At 43.9% G+C, this 19421-nt stretch overlaps 1 protein-coding gene across 1 annotated transcript in view; it reads right to left on the bottom strand.

The window, feature by feature from the left end:
- The window catches only part of Tbx20 (T-box 20), a 58431-nt gene extending 43151 nt beyond the window's left edge, over positions 1-15280 (bottom strand). The window contains exons 1-5 of the mRNA XM_005346957.2: positions 15154-15280; positions 12030-12279; positions 10945-11109; positions 7088-7196; positions 839-997 (exon numbers count right to left, since the gene is read on the bottom strand). Of these exons, the coding sequence (XP_005347014.1) occupies positions 839-997; positions 7088-7196; positions 10945-11109; positions 12030-12279; positions 15154-15280 (810 nt within the window). The remainder of the gene's footprint in view (positions 1-838; positions 998-7087; positions 7197-10944; positions 11110-12029; positions 12280-15153) is intronic.
- Positions 15281-19421: the final 4141 nt, after the last annotated feature.

Consider the following 19421-nt stretch of genomic DNA (forward strand, 5'->3'; position numbering starts at 1 on the left):
TTTTCCATTACAAACCTACACCAACAGCCAGCCAGGAGGAAGGCAATCACCTAGCTACTTATAGCTAATCAAACAAAAGCGAGATGAAGAACTCTGAACAGATGCATTGTCAATTAAACTAAAGGTGTGAAGACCTTTTATTGTGTGCACTCAAGGGAATTCTACTTCCTGCTTTTTTTTTTTTTTTTTTGACTGCAGAAAAGTTTCTCACTCTTCCTTCCCCTCAGCTTCCTGGCCATGCCATTCAGCTTCAGTATGATGCTCCAAACCTGTCAGCATTCCGCTGACAGTGAAAGAATAAAATGTTTGAGCTAGTGCCTAACAGCACTCAGCCTTAGTGGGACAATGATAAATATTTACTAAGACTAAATCTTATGCATGAGAATAATAGTCCAGTTGGAAATATGGTGTGTGACAGAGAGTAGAAGATAGGACCTGATGTTGTGAGCTGGAATCTTGACGTCAATGAAATATCTGACTGAAGCTTTTTATTTAAAGAGCCATTCACAACCATTTTCCTTATCCTCAGTTGTGGCTCACAAAATTCCTCAAGTGTTAGTAATTTGGGCAGCTGACTACAAGGTTTACATTTGTTAGGAAAACAAAAAGAGCATGCTTCTGCAGGAGGAGGAACCAGTATCAGGGAGCTCTCTGCAGAAGGTACACTGGGGTGGATTCAGGTTAGGGCTCAGCTACCAGACACAGGTCCTAGAAGATAAGATGATGCAATACATGGTCCCTTGGTACATGATGCTCTGATGCTGATGTTCAATAGCTCTCTCCAAAGAAACTTCCGTTCTGAGTACAAGGAAACCCCTTGTGCAGGAGCTGAACTCACCAGCTGGTTCTGGTAGGCAGTGACTGCTGTGAAAACTGTCTCTGGAAAGATGAACGTTCTGAATTCTTCAGACTTCAGGTTGAGCAGGGAGGCCGTGTGGTCCTTCTTCTTTATGATGTGCACCCGTGGCTGGTACTTATGCATTGAATTCAAAATGATCTACAGTGAAGAGATGGGAAGTCCTGAGTTTCACATCCTTAACCCATCCATCAACAACTTCAAGTTCAATTCTAAGAGTAGGAACAACACTTTCTCTTCTGTCAAGTCATTCTCATTCAATTAGAGTCATAGAGGCGAACATTTTACCAGAACAACGGCAAATCACAGGAGCCATCTTCTAAATGATGGAGGCAGGAGAGAAGGCATTTGGAGACATGCTGCATGTGTTAGATTGAGTGTGTGTGTGTGTGTGTGTGTGTGTGTGTGTGTGTGTGTGTGTGTTTCTCCGGGTGTTTCTGTATGTGGACACGTGTTCATGCATGTGGAGGCCAGGTTGAACATTGGGTGTTTTCCTCAGTCTCTTCCTCTGGACAGAGTCTCTCACTGGACCTGGAGTTCACTGACTAAAAGACTGGCCAGTGAGCTCCAGGTTCCAAGTGTCTCCACCCTACAGCAGCTCTTGCTGAAACCTGTCTTTTGTGGTGGTGCAGAGAATCCAAACGGAGGCTCTCATGCTTACGTGGCAGGCATGTTACCAACTGACAGATCTCCTCAGACCAAGTCTTATTAAATTTTCAAAATCAATCCTTGGGCCAGTGAGATGTCTCAGTGGGCAAAGACACTTGCCCTCAAGTCTGATGAACTGGATGTGATTCCTGGGAGCTACATGACAGAAGGAGAGAACAGACTACTGGAAGCTTTCTTCTGAGCTTCATACGTGCTCTGTGGCATGAATGCACACACACACACACACACAAATAGATAGATAGATAGATAGATAGATAGATAGATAGATAGATAGATAGATAGATAGATAGATAAATGCACTTGAAGATCTGGAGATATGCCTCAGTGGTTAACAGCTCTTGTTGCTCTTGCAGTATGGCAAAATACTCAAACACATAGCATAAACGAATTAAAATAATAATGTTTATTTATTTATTTATTTATTTATTTATTTATTTATTTATTATAAATATGTATGTCTGCAGGCCAGAAGTGGGCACCAGACCACATTACAGATGGTTGTGAGCCACCATGTGGTTACTGGGAATTGAACTCAGGACCTTTGGAAGACGAGGCAATGCTCTTAACCACTGAGCCATCTCTCCAGCCCCAAATAATAATGTCTTTAAAGATTTTTGGTGTTTGGTCTATTCAGTTCATAAAATGCATGTTTACATTTTCTAAATAAAAAACAATATTTTTGTAGGCCAGACTGCTATTTACAGAGGGAAAAAAAGTAAAATGATTTAGAAATATAGGCATGCACACAGACAGAATATTGTATATATAATAAATAAATATTTTTTTTAAAAAAGACTATAACCCTGTGAGGCACACAAAAAGTAGGAATTGTTCAAAAATGGAAACTATTTTTTGAAAAAGAAAAATGACAATTCCTTTGACCCCAACTTCCAGTTGTAAAACTAAACTTTACCAATGTCATGGCCATCTTCCATGCTGCAGCTACCAAAGTCGCAAGTTCACAGAGATGGTAAACATATCTTGGTCAAAAGGGCAGCTGAGAAATAGCACTTTTATTTATCCTATAACGAGCATATAGATATTTTGCCACTGTGCAAAATGAACGACAAAACTTGTGAGTACTTGTTTGCTCACTGATGTGTTTGTTTCCAGGCAGGGTTTCACTTTGTACCCCAGGCGGGTCCTGAAACCTTGGCAACTTTCCTGCCTCTGCCTCTTGAATGCTAGGATTACAGGCCTGAGCTACCACATTTGACAGAACAAAACTCATTTTTAGGTATAAAATGTTTCCCACGTGTCTCCACTGACAGACAGCTACTTAAATGTACAAAAGCCTTTTCTGGAATTGGAGGTTCAGTTGTATCCTCTCCTCAAACACCGTGCAAATCCCCTGGCCTCAGGAAGCACCCCATAAATGGTACTTTGGGGCCAGTAGGTGTTTGCTATGCTGACACGGTGACTGAAGGGCCCCTTGGTTTCTTGACTAACGTGGATGTATGTGGTGAAGGGAGGAGAGTTGCTGCTGAGTGTGTTTACAAACTCTCCACAAGATACTGTGGATAACTGATACGTGGCAACATCTGCATCTTTGGGTGATGCCCCTGCGGATTTAAACAACCTTAAACGGCCAGGCATGGTGGTGCATGCCTCCGGAGCTCTCAGGAGGCAAAGGCAGAGATAGGTAGATCTCTGTGAGTCAAGTTCAAGACGACCCTGATCTACATAATGTGTTCCAGGGCAATCAGGGCTACATGGAGGAAACTCCGTCTCAAAAAAACAAAAACAAACAAACAAACAAAAAGACAGGAAAGTAAATAAAACAAAATAACCTTAGATAAAAATATTGTGCCTGTGCTAAACATACATACTTTTTCCCCTTGGCTTATTTCCTAAATGATTCAGCCTGTTAACTATTCACATAATACTTGCATTAGATATTACCAGTAACCTACATAGCACTCACAATATAGAGGAAATTATGTGTCAATAGTGTCCCGTTTTATTAAGTGACTTGGGCCATGGTTTTACTATGTTCGGAACACCTTAGAAACAATGTCCACAGAAATGAGAGAATAGCTGACCACATAGTCAGTGTCTCTCTGCCAATCTCTCTGACTTGTAAATCAACCTCGAGTTATTAAATAGGATTGAACTTTGTACCTGCTACTCTTTCTAGTCTCAAACCAGAATAAGAACAACTAAGGAGAAAGAGATCCTCAAATGTATTAAAATAAGTTTTGAAAAAGAACCTCATTTCTCTGTATAATGTACTTCCTCCAAGGAGTCCAAAACAATGAGACTTGATCATAGACTTGGATTCAACTTGAAGTAATAAAGGCAAATATTTGTCTCCTAATATGAAATGTCTTTCAGAATTCCTTATTTGTTCAACTGAGAAGATAAGAGCATTCAAATAACATTCCCACTGACCCACATGTATACATACTGAAATGAGATAAAAAAAAGCAAACAAAAACAAAATCAAACAAAAATTCCTTCAATTTAAATAATACCCCTCATACTCCTAAGCTCCAGGCTGGCTTCATTTAGTAAGGGGTGCTGAATAACCTCAGACTCCAAGGCCAGTTGACGCTCCTCCAGATCTCACAGAGCTGAGAGCCAACATAAATGCCCACTCGGCTTTCCTGAGAACATACCTTCCTGGGAACAGTGATGTTCAGGTCAGCGACTCAAGAGTACTGGTGTGTGCGCGTGAGGGGAGGGGAAGCGAAGGAAGAAGAGATGGGGAGGAGAAAGCGGGGGATATTTGGGAGTGGATAAGCAACACTGGTTGCTCTTCCAGAGGGCCTGGGTTCAGTTCCAAGCATCGACACGGTAGCTAACAACTGTCTATAAATCCAGTTCCAGGGAATCTGACACCCTCCCACAGATAAAACATCAGTGCACATAAATTAAAAATAAATTTAAAGAGAGAGAGAAAGTTCATCAATCTGATTCCACGAAGCTGGCTAAATAATATATTACCTAAGGACCCTTCTTACTCAATTTCTGAGGTTATTAATTCTGGTGACAAAGGGGAATATTAAATCAGACAAGTTTTGAGGCTAGAGTAAATATAAGCAGCCACCGACAACTGAACAATTGACAAGATCTAACTGCCACACAATTGGGCTAGATCTCAGAACCCTTGAAACTGATGCTAAAATAAATCATTTAAATTCTGAGTAAATAATCTACCATTGAAGTCTAAAGTTTTTCTGAAGAATCCTAAAGAATTCTAGAACTTTCACATGTAGGAAATGCAACAGAATTTTCTTTTTAATTGTACTTTCTCTCTGCAAAGATTCCAGTTGGAACCTAAAATATTTTAATTTGAATCACATTAAATAAGACGGATGACTAGCCTACAAAGAATATCTCAGATAGTTCATAAATCTTAACCTGACAAAAAAACCCACTGAGTGGAAGCATCATCTATTTTTCTTGAAGGGCAAATTAGGCCAACACTGAAAAGGCTATTATCTTTCCAAGCGGTGAAACAACAGAAGCTCCTTAACCCATTTCCAATGTCTCTCCAATGCCACCCACAAGATACATGGTCACCCTGATGTGATTATAGTAAGCACAAGGGACACCAACTCAAGTCATTGGTTTAATTCTAGGTTCAGTTGAACTCTCTGAAACTGTTTCTAGAACTCTCTAGCTTATTTTCCTCCATTCTTCACAGATCCAAGAAAAACTGAGCCTTAAAGTCACAAGAAACTTATTTAGTAAAAAGATAAGAGAGATTATAGATTACTATATAACTATAATAATTATCCAAGGAAAGAAACTATGAAAGAAATTGTGTGCTTTCCAACAATGAAGGCAAAAACACAGAAACAATATTTTCAAAAGAAGCATGCTTGTCTGCCTTGAGTTTCTCACATAAAATCTAAGAGAATTTTACATCTATTTCTACTCAAGAGCATTGAATCATAGGGGCTTGGGCAGTGGCCCAGTGAGTAAGAGTGCTTGTCCTAAAAGCAGAAGGTCCTAAGTTCAAATCCCCAGCATCCACGTAAAAGCTTGGCACAGCCGTGTATACCTACATCCCCAGCACTAGGGGACAGGAAGAGGAGGATTCAAGGAGCTCGCTTTCCCACTAGCCTGACTGAGACATCAAGCTTTGACTGGGGGAGAGATTCTGTCTTAACATAATAAGGAGAACAGAGGTAAAGGAAGACACCAGATGCCCACCCACCTCTGTCCTTGGCATGCATGGCATGGGGCACACACACCTACAGACAAATGTGAACACAAGGACACGCCCATGTGTACACATGTGCACACACACACACTCCTACACAGGCACAGGAACATTCAATCGCATCAAAGACAATGCCTGACAAGGAACGTAGCAAATGGCAAGGGCCCTTTTATCAATGGTTATTTGCTCTATCAAATACTGATAGAAGCTCCGAACTATATTTTCTCTTGGTCCAACAACCAATAACACTTTTTTTCCCATCTTACAGTGAAGTCTTTACCTACACCAAATAAAATGTGTTTTGTTTTGGTTTGGTTTCCTTATTGAGACAAGGATTTGGTCAGGGCGTGTTACTCGGACCAAGTTGCCTCCTCCTGGTTTAATGTCCCCTGGAGAAATGACAGGTGAGCAACATGGCCTCTGCTCTGTTTACAATGACAAATGTTGTCTGTCTTCACACTGGTTCACCTCGCCCAAAGGACAGACAACTGCCGCAGCCAGTGCAGCCAAAACTAAAACTTTTCCTGGAAGAAAAGAGTAATGGCAGAGCCTGCAGGAACACACAGACTCTGGGTTCCTTTTAGGGAGAAAAGAGGACAACTTTATTCTACAATTTGGTGTATTTATTTGGTGCAGAGCAGTGTCACTGGGGGTGCCAGACCTCCTCATCTAGAACCTTAGCAGTCACAGGGCTCTGAACTCCCTCTCAAGCACTTCCTCTGAAAGACACACCGGCTGGCAGGTGGGTGTTTTCCTCCTGGCTCTCCATTGCCCTGCTGTTTTCCCAAGGAGACTTGCGAATGTCAAAGGGAAGATTAACTGGGTCAGAGTTTGCCCTAGGTGTAGGGTTGCTACACCTAAATAAATGCTTTAGAGGCTTTCGCGGGTCTGTACAGCTACATACATGAGTCAAAGCTTTGCGGGATTCTTTGGAAATGAGGTCCTCTCCACTCTGCTGCAGCTGCAGCATGCTGCGCTCTGCAGAATGCACTTAGGAGGCTCCCACAGGAAGTCTTGGTCCTACTTTTTTATGTGATATCAATATACTAACATTCGTAACCCAAAAATGGCCTCCCTAAACTCACATTTCCTTTGTCTTGTTAGAAAATGTGGTGGTGTTTGCAAACACATTAAGAGATCCTTGCCACAGAAGGTCCCAGACCTCTTTGTACAAACAGTACAACAACAGCATCCACATGAATGGCTTTAACAAAAGCAGTCAAGGTCCCCTGGAGAACGTGAGTGTTCTCATACAATGACTCCTACTAGATGGATAGCAGGAAGTTTGGAAAATTGGGAGAGGAGAAGGTAGAGGGAGGGGAGAAAAGATATTTTATATAACGTGTCCATTGCATCTAGGGGAAGCTGCAGATGCAAGGCTCTGTACTTACATGGCCATGTTGATCGAGTTCGTTGTTGGTGAGTTTCACCTTTTCAAAAGACACCATCTGTTTGAGGAGCTGCTCGCCAGTAAAGGGGGAGTCTGGATGCACATAGAGTCTAAGAAGAGGATTGGAGAGCCTTATTGAGGTGTGCTTTAAGACTCCCTCTTGAGCTAAGCATATTGGCACATGCATCTGTCATCTCAGCACTCAGAAGGCTGAGGTAGATTTAAGAGTTTGAAACCAGCCTGCAATGCATAGTGGAATCCTGGATCAAAATACAACAAAATCGGGTCCTTATTCTAAATGTTTTGATTCTAAAGGAACACAGAAACGTCATGTAAACGGCACTTTTCATTTTTCCCATGTACCTTGAATTTATTAAAATAGCAATGCTAAGATAACTCCAAAGCGTCTAACAAACTTATTCATGTCCCAGAGACTTTAGAAGTAATAAATACATTTTCTATTATCTGCTGAGCAAGCAATTTTTCAGAAATGAATTGTTTCTGTCTTTTTTTTTTCTTCCCTTCCACTCTACTGGTCTACATCTATCAAATACGTGATCTTACTATTAGAGTATTTAAAAGACCTGTTACAGAAATGTGTACATTTCTATATAGGCACACTGTAGAGCAATGAGAAAGAAACAAGTTAAATGAGGAAATAATTTCAGAGAATCAACTCGTTTAAATTCAAAAGTGACTTCGTTTAATTTACCAGTACAAGACTCTTGAGTTTTCAGTATAGGACACAGCAAATGTTCTCTAGTGTACAGATCAGAGCTGAGAGCTTACTGCCCTGCCTACTCTAAACTCCACCACACAGCTTCGTTGCTATCTGGTTACGCACTGCTAAAGGAGAGTTTTAACAATCTAAATGAACCTCTGTCTATTAAATTGATTCATTTATAAAAAAATTTAGGCAATAAAAATCTTTGGCAAGGAAAATCTATCATCTATTGATTAGCTGCTGTGTGGAAGGAATAAACTCACTGTAGAAGAAAGGCTAGCCTTCCCTCCATCCCTGCCGCCACACCAGTTACAGCACTGTGTACAGTGTACACCTGAACACTGCTCTCTACATCACAAAATCTTTCCAAATCGAAGCGAGATGGCAGAAGACTGAGAAGGAAGGCAACATCCTCTTTTTCATAAGACAAATTACATTTTCCCCTTCCTTCTTCTTCTGTTTTCTTTCTCTTTCTTCTTTTGTTCTTTTGTTGTTGTTTGTGTGTTGGGAATTGACCCTTGGGCTTGATGCATGCTAAGCTCACGTTGCATCAGGAGCCCTGACAAATTCCTTTACCCAGGTGTCAGCTTATTTCTATATAAGTTTTACATACCATCCTTCGAGCTGGAATTTGTGAACGGTTGTGCTGGGAAAAGGTCATAGAGCAAACATTACTGGCAATATTTGGGTAGAGAATGAGAAGTCTGTGTCACGGTCTGTCATACAGAAAGACTAAGAATGGAAAGAATCTGTCCCCTTGGTGAAAGAAATGAAGCACAGTGAGGCTGGCGGGACCAGGGGTCCCACCCCACCCACAGTGGACTCTCTTCCGCATTGTCTTCCCCCAAAGTGTCATAATTGTCTGGTAAAAAAGAGTAGTCTTTGATAGCTTGAATACAACAGCATGTCAAGGTTTATCTCTCCAAAGGTATAATTTTAAAAATACTGTTATTTTATTGATCAGCCTCACATTGCCCTTCTCTCCTAGAATTCCAATTTACTAAAAGATCTAGAAATTGATGACATGTTCCTCCTTTATCATATTCACTATATGTAATCACATTATCATAGATATGAACTTGTGTAAATATAAGTTACAGTAGTGGTATGGAACTGGAGCATTACTTTTGGTCATGAATAATGCTGTGCCTGTTATAATTGCCAGATAATATTACCAAGTATTGTGCTTCCTGATTAGAAATCACTGGCTTCAGTCTGAGGAGGGAGAAAGGCATCTTAGATGTAGAAGTCTCTTAGAAACTGACTTTCTACCAGTAGCGATAGCATTCCAATTTCCCAGATTCCTTCCTCTATGGAGGTGGGAAATCTGGAAAACTATTTTCCATAATAATAATAACAACCAGGAATTTCCATGAATTATCTGAAATGTCTCCATTTCATGGTTTTATCTAATATTAGTTTAAATAAGCCAAACTGGGATACATGGAACAACTTACTTACAGGAACTTCCCCCTCCCTCACCGCCTCCCTCACTCCCTCCTCCCGACCTAAAATTCCAGCAATAGCTTACACAAGCTTCAGTTAAGATAGCACACTGGTAGGCACTTTTCTTTCTCTAACCAGAACAGATTAGAGGCATAAACAAGCATGTCATATTTATGAAGTACCGCTGGCCTGCAGCATTTGGCCATACCTTCAGAGAGGAAGAAAATGAGAAAATGAGGGATAAATAAGAAGAAAAGATTAAAGAAAAAAAAGGCTAGAGAAAGCAAAAGCAAATGTGTGCTCAGAAAAATGGTTAGACGTCTGCTCAAATTCATATCTGCCCCCATTCTCCTTTCTCCTTGAGATCCATGTTAAAAATAAATTAGAAACTGAGCATTTGTGAGCCCCGTCATAATGCAATCAGCTGGATGATGCGGCAGGAGGAGGACCATGAGTTTGAGGGCAGCCTGAACTCCGTAAGACCGGGTCTCAAAAGAAAAACAGTTTTTAACTGAATTGACTTTTCAGAAGTAAATTATAGAAAACGCCAATTCTACTGATTTTAATATCTGTTATGAAGGATTGTTTTTTAATTTAGAAGAACAAAATGCCATTTGCAAGTATTTCTTAGTCCTAATTGTTCAATATGCTGACTTGGAAGCCTTGGAAGGCAGTTTTCCTCGCCTGTTTTAAGAACAGAGAGTCAAAGAGGCCTGTTATCTGTTTTCTGGTGCTTGGAACAGGCTGCCAGGCCAGTAGTGAAGCAGAAGCTCCTTCAGGATTGTGTCCAGCACCCTGCTGAGTCCGTGGTGCCTGTGGCTGTGGACTGGATGCTTACCAGTCACACCTGCAAGGGTTTTAAATCTGATTGTTGAAATACATGTGTTGGCTGTGATCTAACTTTCAATCAAATACCAAAGATCAGTCAGGAAACAAGCAGTTTCTTATTCAGAACAGTGGAGTCAGCTCATGCGATGTCCTGTATAGTAACAGGAGTTGCCACAGCGACAGACTCCTGGAACTCCGGCTATTCTGCTGCTCCTCCTGAATACGCTCCTGAGGAAACCACTCATGAGAAAGGTTCATAGGAATGTTTGACAACATTATCAGCAAAGGCAACCAAGAAAACAAGCTGCGTTGTCTCCCATATATTATCTGAGTTTGATGTAAAAGAATATTAACTTATTGAATTATGTTTATCCATCAAAATTGTGGAAGGGCAAAGAAATTGTTGTCCTTACCTAAAACTTGTGGCTCTTGCATGGCTCAAAGACAACCAGTTTTACCCAAATGCCAGTAGGTGTATGCAGATATAATCGCGTTGCTAAGAAATGGTTAAAAGTGTCATAACCATAGTATACACATGAAGACTCAAGGGCAAATAGCAGTGCATTTATATATTCTTACTCAGCAGCCTATCAGCAATATTATATCTCAAAAAGGCCACATTTCTAAAAAAAAATTCAAACTCAAATTTCACGAATATCTGGAATTAATTTTGAGAGATAAAGGCAATGTTTTCTCTATGCACAAACTCCACTTTTCTTGAAGACTAACCGACAAGTTTTGAATTCAGTCCTGCGCTGCCCTGCCTTGGAAATTTCTCAAGTCAGAGCCCAGTGGTTAAAAACAACTTCCAAAGAAGGATTAATATCACTTTGATCTGCAAGAAGTCCAAAGTCACGAACCTGGCTGGCAGAGGAGGATCAGCCTTGCCGGCCACGAGCCACGAGGACCGATGGTAGGCATAACGATACCTCTTGTTGTCCACCGGGACGATGTCCATCAGGACTATGTACTTGGCCTCAGGATCCACTCCAGAAAATGACACGCGGATGGTGGGGAACATCCTCCTGGCAGAGAGAGAGAAACTGGATTCACTCATTGTAACGAGTTGACAGGAATTAGGGAGAAGGAAGAAAACTGTAACCATCCGCTATACAGTGCCCTATTTCCCATTTGGTTGTTGTTGGTTTTGTTTGTCCTGAGTGTTTATGAACACTCAGAGATATGCCTACAGAGACAGGACTTGCACTGCAAAAACAAAAAACAAACAATAACAACAACAACAACAACAAAAAAACGATTTTGTCTCTTTTACAGGGGCCCCTACCGGTAGATAGAAATTTTGAGCTTGTTTTATTTTCTCCCAAATAACCCAGAGATGGGTTGCATAACCCATCAAAAATCCCGGGCATTCCTGAGCCAGCGGATTCGTGGAGTTCACTTCCAAGAGTCCCTACTGGAATCGCCCAGGGTCTGGCTTAGAGGAGCAGCCCCCCTCCTGTGCTCTGGGCCACCTCCCGGGCCTTCTTCCTACTCCGAGTTCTGTCTTCCGCCCCGGTTTTCAACTGAGTTTTTATTGGAAGAGGGAGACTCTATTAAGAGTCTCACCGCTGTCTCTTAACAGAACCTTTAGATGTTTCTGTTTAGTTATATATTGTATACCGGGGAACCTCTCCTTTCCCCTCCTGCATTCCCCAGCCTAGCTCCCGCCAGCCGGGCCTTTATCCGAACCCAAGATGCCTGGGTGGGAGCAAAGACCACGCTGTGGGGAAAGATCTCCGTCTCCGAATGTGGAGTCTTGAAGCCACACCCTGCGATTGCAGGACCTACTCTAGTACCGAGAATCTTTCTAAGGGAACTGGTGAGAAGCGGAGGCCTCTGAGCTCGGTCACCCCTCATACTCACGTCCTGCAGCTCCCATTCCAGACCCCGGAGAGCGCAGAGTGACAAACCCTTTGCTCTGCATGCTCCTGCCCACGCCAACTACCTTCCCGACTTGGTGATGATCATCTCCGTGCCCAGTTCGTGGAATTTGTCCCAGAGCTCCTTCGTTTCCAGGCTACAGGCGATTTTAGCCATCTCCTCGCTGGGGATGATTGGAGTGGTGGGGATCAGTGGCTCGGTGCACAGAGAGGATGAGGAAGGGCTTCCGCCCCCGTTGCCGAACTCTGCGTGAGCCTCCAGGCTGGTGAGCTCACCTAGGGGCTGGGCGCAGGACGACTTCTCCACGAATTGTTCTGGAGGCAATGAGAAGTAAGATTGACTTGCTGTCACTTAGTTAACAACAGACACTTTACAAAGGAGCTGGGCAGAGTACGTAAAAAAGGCACTTGGTCGCCGCTAAACTCCGCAACTCCAGCAAAAAAGCACAATCCACCACAGGACAAAAAGTACCTGGGGTGTGCATACCTGGGGCTGGATGCCCACCGAATCAAATAAGGAGGGTCTATCTAGAACCAGGGCCTATCACCGAGCTGCCTGAAGCTACCTTAGGAATAAAATGTGAGTGAGGAAAAGAAAAAGTTGTGATCATGAGGGATAAAATGTTAACTGTTACTACAGTCATCCCAAATTCTAGGCTCTGCAGCTACAGAGGGTAGCCTTAGAAACCAGCATTCAGCTTGTTAAATCACAGGGGAGGGCTCTAACAGACTTTGTTTGTTTGATTGATTGATTGGTTGATTGATTGATTGATTGATTGATTGAAGACAGAAACAGATTACTGGGGAGAGAATGTAAGCAACTGTTTTTCCTCCAAATAGCCTTGGAAGTGAAGAAAACAACTTCAACCCCAGTCTAGCAGGAAATTAAAGAGAAGGTTTCGCCACAGATGAGTGGGTTGAAATATCACTGCTATAGACCATACTGCTGCACAGATGCTATAAGACTGAATCTCCACAGTAACTTTGTGGAATACAGGGAGATTTTTAAAATCCGGCCAATTATCTTTCATTTCTTAAAAAGAAAAAAGAATAAAGAAAAACTATCTAAATCTGCAGTCCCCCAACCAGACCAGTCTGTTCTAACTGCTCTCAAGAAAAGTCTATCAGCTCCAGCTGTGGGCATGCGCCTGTATATGGGTGTGCTGTGTGCTCCTGTTTGTTCTGAAATGATTTCTTATTCCTCATACCTCTTAATGTGAGGCTAATACAAAATAGGATTTTGTCCTTCTTGTCATAAAGCAATAATCCAGCTCATGCAGATGTTTTAAATGAAGGACAATCAAATTAATTGTCATACAGGCTGTTCCCAGATCAAAGACTGGTTAGACAGTACCAATACCTTATTTTCTAGAAAAACTTTTGGAAGGAAATTCACACCACATATTTATAGCGGATCAAAAAGCAAACTGAACTTCTCATAGTTGCAGCAGCTGCCAGGTGAGCTCTCTCAGCATCGCCTGGGCTGAGCATCGCAGACACCTAGAAGGAAGGCAAGGAAACTTTGTACTGCTCCAGTACAAAGTGGAGCATGGGGCACAGGGGAAACCCACCCCTTGCGGTTTTATTCTGTTTTTCAATGGAAAACACCCCACTGTCTCTTCACAGAACCTTTGGGTGTTTCTATTGCCAACTCTTCAATTTAGTCATTTATTACGCTGTGTTGAACTGGAGAACGTAAGGGACCGGAAAAGGAATAGGGCCAGAACTGTTCTCCAAACAGGTGAACAAACGCATTTCAGAGACCAGAGCCCATAGCTATCTGGGGGAGGTTGTTGAGAGCCAGGACTGGCCTAGCATTTAGAATTTGTAATTTTGATTGAAGGTTTTTTTTAAAGAAAAATTAAAGAGAATACTAATGTAGACATGAGAGTAGAGTTGGCAGGCTTCCCAACCCAGTGCTCACAAGTCTGTCAGGAATTTTGACCTGAGAACTTCATTTTCTATTGGGTACCAAATGAGATGGGGGGTGTTCCAAAAGAATTCCCCTAACCAGGAAGAATAATGATACTGCTATGACCCTCAGCAGTCCAGCTGTGAAATTAGTAAGTAGCCAATTCTATGTCTAAAAAGGAGGATTTGGTGACTAGCTCACTGGCATTCCAAGATTTTGATTTAGATGGAAGTTAAAGGGGGGGGGGCAGCTCAGAGCTAAGAGCTGTGTTTTGACACTGGCATTTCCTTGGTTTCAAGCCATTTTGGACTTTAGTTCTCTCCTCTTCATGTGTAGTCTCCTTATTTTTCCAAGCCCCTTAAGGGTTCTTCTCTGCTGTTATCTCGGAGGAAAATTAGTGAATTTTTTAAAATTTGCCCTAAGTTGGCTATTTGATTTTTGGCAGTATTTTAAGAGTGGTGGTGATTCAGGTGTGTGATAATGTTTTCCGAAGACCCCAGAATGAATGGCAACAGCTCTTTCTCTGTGGGTTGGAAGGAGGTTGTCACAGGCATTTGTTTTAGTATTTCATACAAATCAAGGTTGCTCTCCTCTCTTGCTCATCTCTCCTCTCTTTAATTTGATTCTAATGTCTTCTATAAAGAAAACAGGTTTTCTTTGCAAAAGCAGTCTAAGTAAACGTGGAGAAATTTAGGGAGAGTTTTGCTAATCTCGACTGAAAATGTCAAATGTAAATGAAGGTTGCAGATAAGTCTAGCCCTTCCTTGGAGAAAGCGGCTCCTGCTTGGAAAACCGGATAATTTTATAGTTCTTGGCAGAGAGGAGAAAGATGTTTGTTGCGACGGAAAAATTAAACTGGTTTCTTGTGAAGTCGTTCAGTATCTTTGATTCCAAGTACATACTCAGGTGTTACACGCAGTGTGGATCCTGGTCTTTAAAAAAAAATCTAATTTGTCCTTGAATTTGTTTTTATTCGAATTTGCACATGCATGCACTATCTACATGACCTCAGGATTCCAGGAAACTCCAGAGAGCAACTACAAACACAAGCTGGATTCCCACGACCTTTAGATGACCGTGAAACCCCCAAAGAAAACTTGCGCAGAGAAGAAAATGGAATCTCCCTCCTCAGACCTATATCTGGTCGATAGTCTAAGTCGTAGAAGCAGATCTGGCCGGGAGAAAAGGCCACCCTTGCTGCCCACGAAGCAAACCGCCTGTAGTCAGGGGAAATAGAGAAAAACGGCCCCTGTGGACAGCCTAGCACTCCGACTTACCCAGGGGTTTGATGGTGTTTTCTGCTGCCTCCTTCTCCTTGGGGCCACCGCTGGACATAAGCGCGGCGATGGAGAAGGCATTGGCTCGAGAAGAGAGCTGGGGCTTTGGTGACGCCGTGAACTCCATGGTCCCCAGCGTGCTCTCCTGGTTAGGGACCGGGCCTGCCAAACCGCAGTCCAGCTTCTCCCAAGAGGGACAAAAACCCGAATCGCAGCTCAAAGTTCCCGAGTGCAGTCAGAGCGGAACTGAGGACTCTCGAAGGGTTCGGTCCACGTCCCCAGAACTCCACGCTGACCTCTTCAATCCACTAGAGCAAAGACCAGGAGCCTCAGAGACTTCGAACTAGCGGGAAAGCTGGGTGGGGACCAGCCGCGAACTCAAACTATGTACAAGGCGCGGGGCACACCAGACTTCAGTTGAGCAAAATGCAGGATGCACCCAAGCCGAGTTCCCCCTCCCTCCCCTGCTGACTGAGGAGTGGCCCGGGCCACCGGGAGGTGACGACCCGCTGTGGGACTCTCGAGGGTGCGGAAACTAGGGAGCCCGACCGCAGCTTTGCAGAGCGCAGCAAGGCGCGACCTACACTGCGCCTGGGCTCCCGCAGCCCCGCGCCTTAATTTGCTAGTGGCGGCCGTCCCTGCCTGCAGCAGCCAGTCAGAGTGGTCTCACGTCACCGCTTCCTGGCTGTGTGGCGTGGGGCGGGGCCAAGCGACGCCTGCGAGGAGTGCTTGGGGCGCGTCGCCCTCCTGCCTCAGCACTCTGGAAGGAGAACTGAGCACCCCTCACAGTAAATAGTGCCACCAACAGGGTAACGCAGCTGCCTCAGTCACCTCGGCCCGGTGTCTCAGCTCCCGCGGGAGGGCGGCTCGCGGTGTCTGGAGCTGCACTTTCACTGCCGCCCAGAAGATCAAGTGATGCGCGCGTAGCGCAGGATCCGACGCCACCAGAGGAAGCCCCTCCGAGTTCAGCTATTACCACTCTTGCCTACTAGAGTTTAAAAGTTCCCAAATAGCTGAGAAGAGTAGAGAAAATTTCGCATCGCTGAGTGGCATTAACCCGGTTAACGCCGCACAGTCCCCACGGCTAGGTTCTCTACTTGACGGTCCCCCAAGTCACATCTACTTTCTCAGAGAGCTGGAGAGGTACACCCCTGGGAAAGAAATGCTGAGATGCAGGGATCGTGTAGGAAGAATACTTTATGGCGAAGCTGGGCTTTTGCGGCGCATTGGTTGCTCCTGGGCTGATTATTTTACTCAGAAGAGGGACTCTGAAAGTAGGCAAAACCACGGCAGGGCAAGGAGCCCTTCGGGGACCACGCAACGATGCTCGGTGGGAAAGTGTGACCTTTCCATCGTTCTGGCTTGGGGCGGGGGGGGGGGGGGAGCAGGGACGAGAACGGGGACACGGAACTATCTGCCTTGCAGACCCGGCTAGGGCCAGGACTTCCCACGGCCTTGTGTAGGGAGTTCTGTTGGCCTTGCTCAGTCTAAATAACTCAAATTCTCCAAATTCGCAGGGTAATCCGCTTCGCTAGCACTCCTGTAAACTGTAGAGGACACACACACTCTCAGGCTCTGCTTGTAAATGTTTGCTCTCCTTTCCAGCCAGTTGGTCTGGCGATTAGGAACCTCTTTGGTAGGTCTTAAAGTGGGGGGAAGAGAAACAACAGGACACACACACACATACATACACACACACACACACACACACACACACACACACACACACTCAGACACAATCTTCTGCTTCCCACTGCATCCTCTTCACAGCTTCTGAAACAAAGCCATAGAGAAAAGAAAATGCCAAAATAACTATAAGAGCAACCGGTGTAAACAACATGTTGGCATCTGAGGAAGTTCTCTTTTAGGCTGGCCTGGTCATTCTAACATCTCTGTCCAAGCGTAAAGTGTCAAAGTTGGGGAAATTTGAAATTAGTAAAAGGACAGAGTTTTCAGGCTAGGTGTTTGTTTACTCCTTGTCTGTGCTATGCCTCACTTTTAAAAGATCGAAGGTGACAAGTTGGCAGAGCAGCATCTCTTCCCCCAGGCCACCTCCCAGCTAGAAAGGGTCTGAAGATCCAGAGGCACACTCCAGTCCAGGTCCCGATCAGACCCAGACTCTGCAGCTCTGGCTATGGAGGAGTTCATAACAGGACTAAAGGCAGCAGGCTTTGGAGATAGATCTCCCTGCATACAACACATTTTACATTTTTTATTATTTACTTATGTGTTTGTATGTATGTGCCTGAGTACCACATGCATGCAAGTGGAAGCCAGAAGAGAGTTATCAGATGCCCTGGAACTGGAATTACACCCTCCATGTGGGGGCGGGGGGTGAACTCTTCAAGCCCCTCTAGAAGAACAGCATATGCTTTAGATTGCTGAGCCATGTCTCCTGGTCTTATATAAATTATCCTAATCAAGGTAACATTCTCTTTTTATTGTAAGGTTCACATTGTCTGGCCTCTTGTCTGAATTTTTAGGGTTTGTCAAGGAAAATGGATTTTTTTTTTCAAGAAGCGAGGTTTTTATTTGGGAGAGAAAGAGGTTAATATAGACTTTGATACAATGCTTCAACTAATACTGCAGGTTTTGTTTGCTGTATCTAGGTTTAATAACTTGTATCATTATATCTCAATTGATAAAACTTCCTATTTTATCTTATATAAGGGGAGGCACTATCTTTTATTACCTTAATGCCTTAGCTTATAGTTGGAATGGCTGGCACCCCGGGAGATGGATGTGTTTCAGAGCAACTGACGGAGCATGGGAAAGCTGAATTGTTGTTGAGCAACAATTGCTCAACAATCGAGCTTTGTTGCCATTCTTACACACTCCACCTTAGCCCTGTTCTGGGATTTTTGTGGGCAGGAAATCATGCAAAATCAGGAGAGGTTGAGCAAGTGGGAGGAGAGAGCAAACTAGAGGAATTGAAATAAACACTTAAACAAATCCAGGAGCCGGAGTTACTTGGGTGTCCCTTAGCCATGCATCTCGTCGGTGTTGAACCCATCACCACAGTGAACAATGCTGCAGGCATACTTTCCTGGTAAACTGTTCCTCCTTGGAATTCACTGCCTTGGCAAACCAATGTGTTGCTATACGATGGGGAACTGGTGCTAGCGGAAAGTGGCAGCCACGGGGTAATTCAAACCTTCCACCTGGGAGCCGAGAGGAACTAGTTCTGAGTTCCCTTCAAAACCCTCGGGGAGCAAGGGTTAACACATAAAACCACCCACGGAGCTAGAACAAAGCAATCACATTAACACTTCCCGCGACCCTGCCCAGGCTGCTGACAGGCTGTGTGTTCAGGCTCCTTTCAGATACTGGAGAAGGCATTGTACTTGAAGGAAGCTTCTTGTTTTAACATGTGTTTGTGCTGGCGTTTTGAAGGTTTCCCAAACTGTTCGAAGCCTCCGTGTCATCGTTTACCTTACGGTGGGACTAATACTCCCATCGCTCTGTGAGTTAATAAAATCCGCAGTGAGTGTAAAACACCCAACGATAAGTAACATCGATTCTTACTCCGCATAAGCAAAACAACTCATTTTAATTATTTGATTTTGAGCTGCATACTCTTAATCGCAGAGACATCAGATAGTTCTGTAATTGATGCAGAAGACTGGGACCACATAAAGGTGCTGGGATTACCACAGACATTTAAGCTTCAGAACCGATAGAGACATCTAAGATTTTGATATTATCTAGAAGGACGGGCCAATGCCCCCTAATGTAAGATATGCACTTTAGAAAATTCTGTTTTGTAACTCCCCAGAACTCAGAAGCAAAACTGTCCAGGGACTGATCGGCCACCCGCATTCTGCCAAGGTCCCCGACTTAACGAATACTCCCTGAACGTTTTGCCGGAAGCTGCTGGGGCAGATGCCACACAGGTCTAGCTGACAGTTCCCAGGGGCTGAGGACAAGAGCTGAGCCCGGCGTTGGACCAGGTACCAAGCAGAGGTACTAAGCAACTGGGGTTGGGAGGCAGACGCCAAGGGCAAGAGTGACACCCGTTTCTCAGCAAACAGGCAATTACTTCCGAAATTGGCCCGAAGTCTTGTCCTGATCTTCCTTCCAGTTCTGCCGGGTAGAATCTATAAAAACGACAGTCAAAGGCCACCGCGCCTTTAGATCAATAAATTTGGTTTACAGAGGAGGAAAGCCGCCTAGAACAGTGCGGGGAGCTAGGCGACCACAGTCCTAAAAGGCCTTTGAGGCTCGTTCCCCGTGATGCGGAGCTTTGCGCTGCTAGCGCTGGGTAGGCA

The sequence above is a fragment of the Microtus ochrogaster genome, chromosome 5, assembly GCF_000317375.1.
Source record: "Microtus ochrogaster isolate Prairie Vole_2 chromosome 5, MicOch1.0, whole genome shotgun sequence".
NCBI classification, from domain to species: domain Eukaryota; kingdom Metazoa; phylum Chordata; class Mammalia; order Rodentia; family Cricetidae; genus Microtus; species Microtus ochrogaster.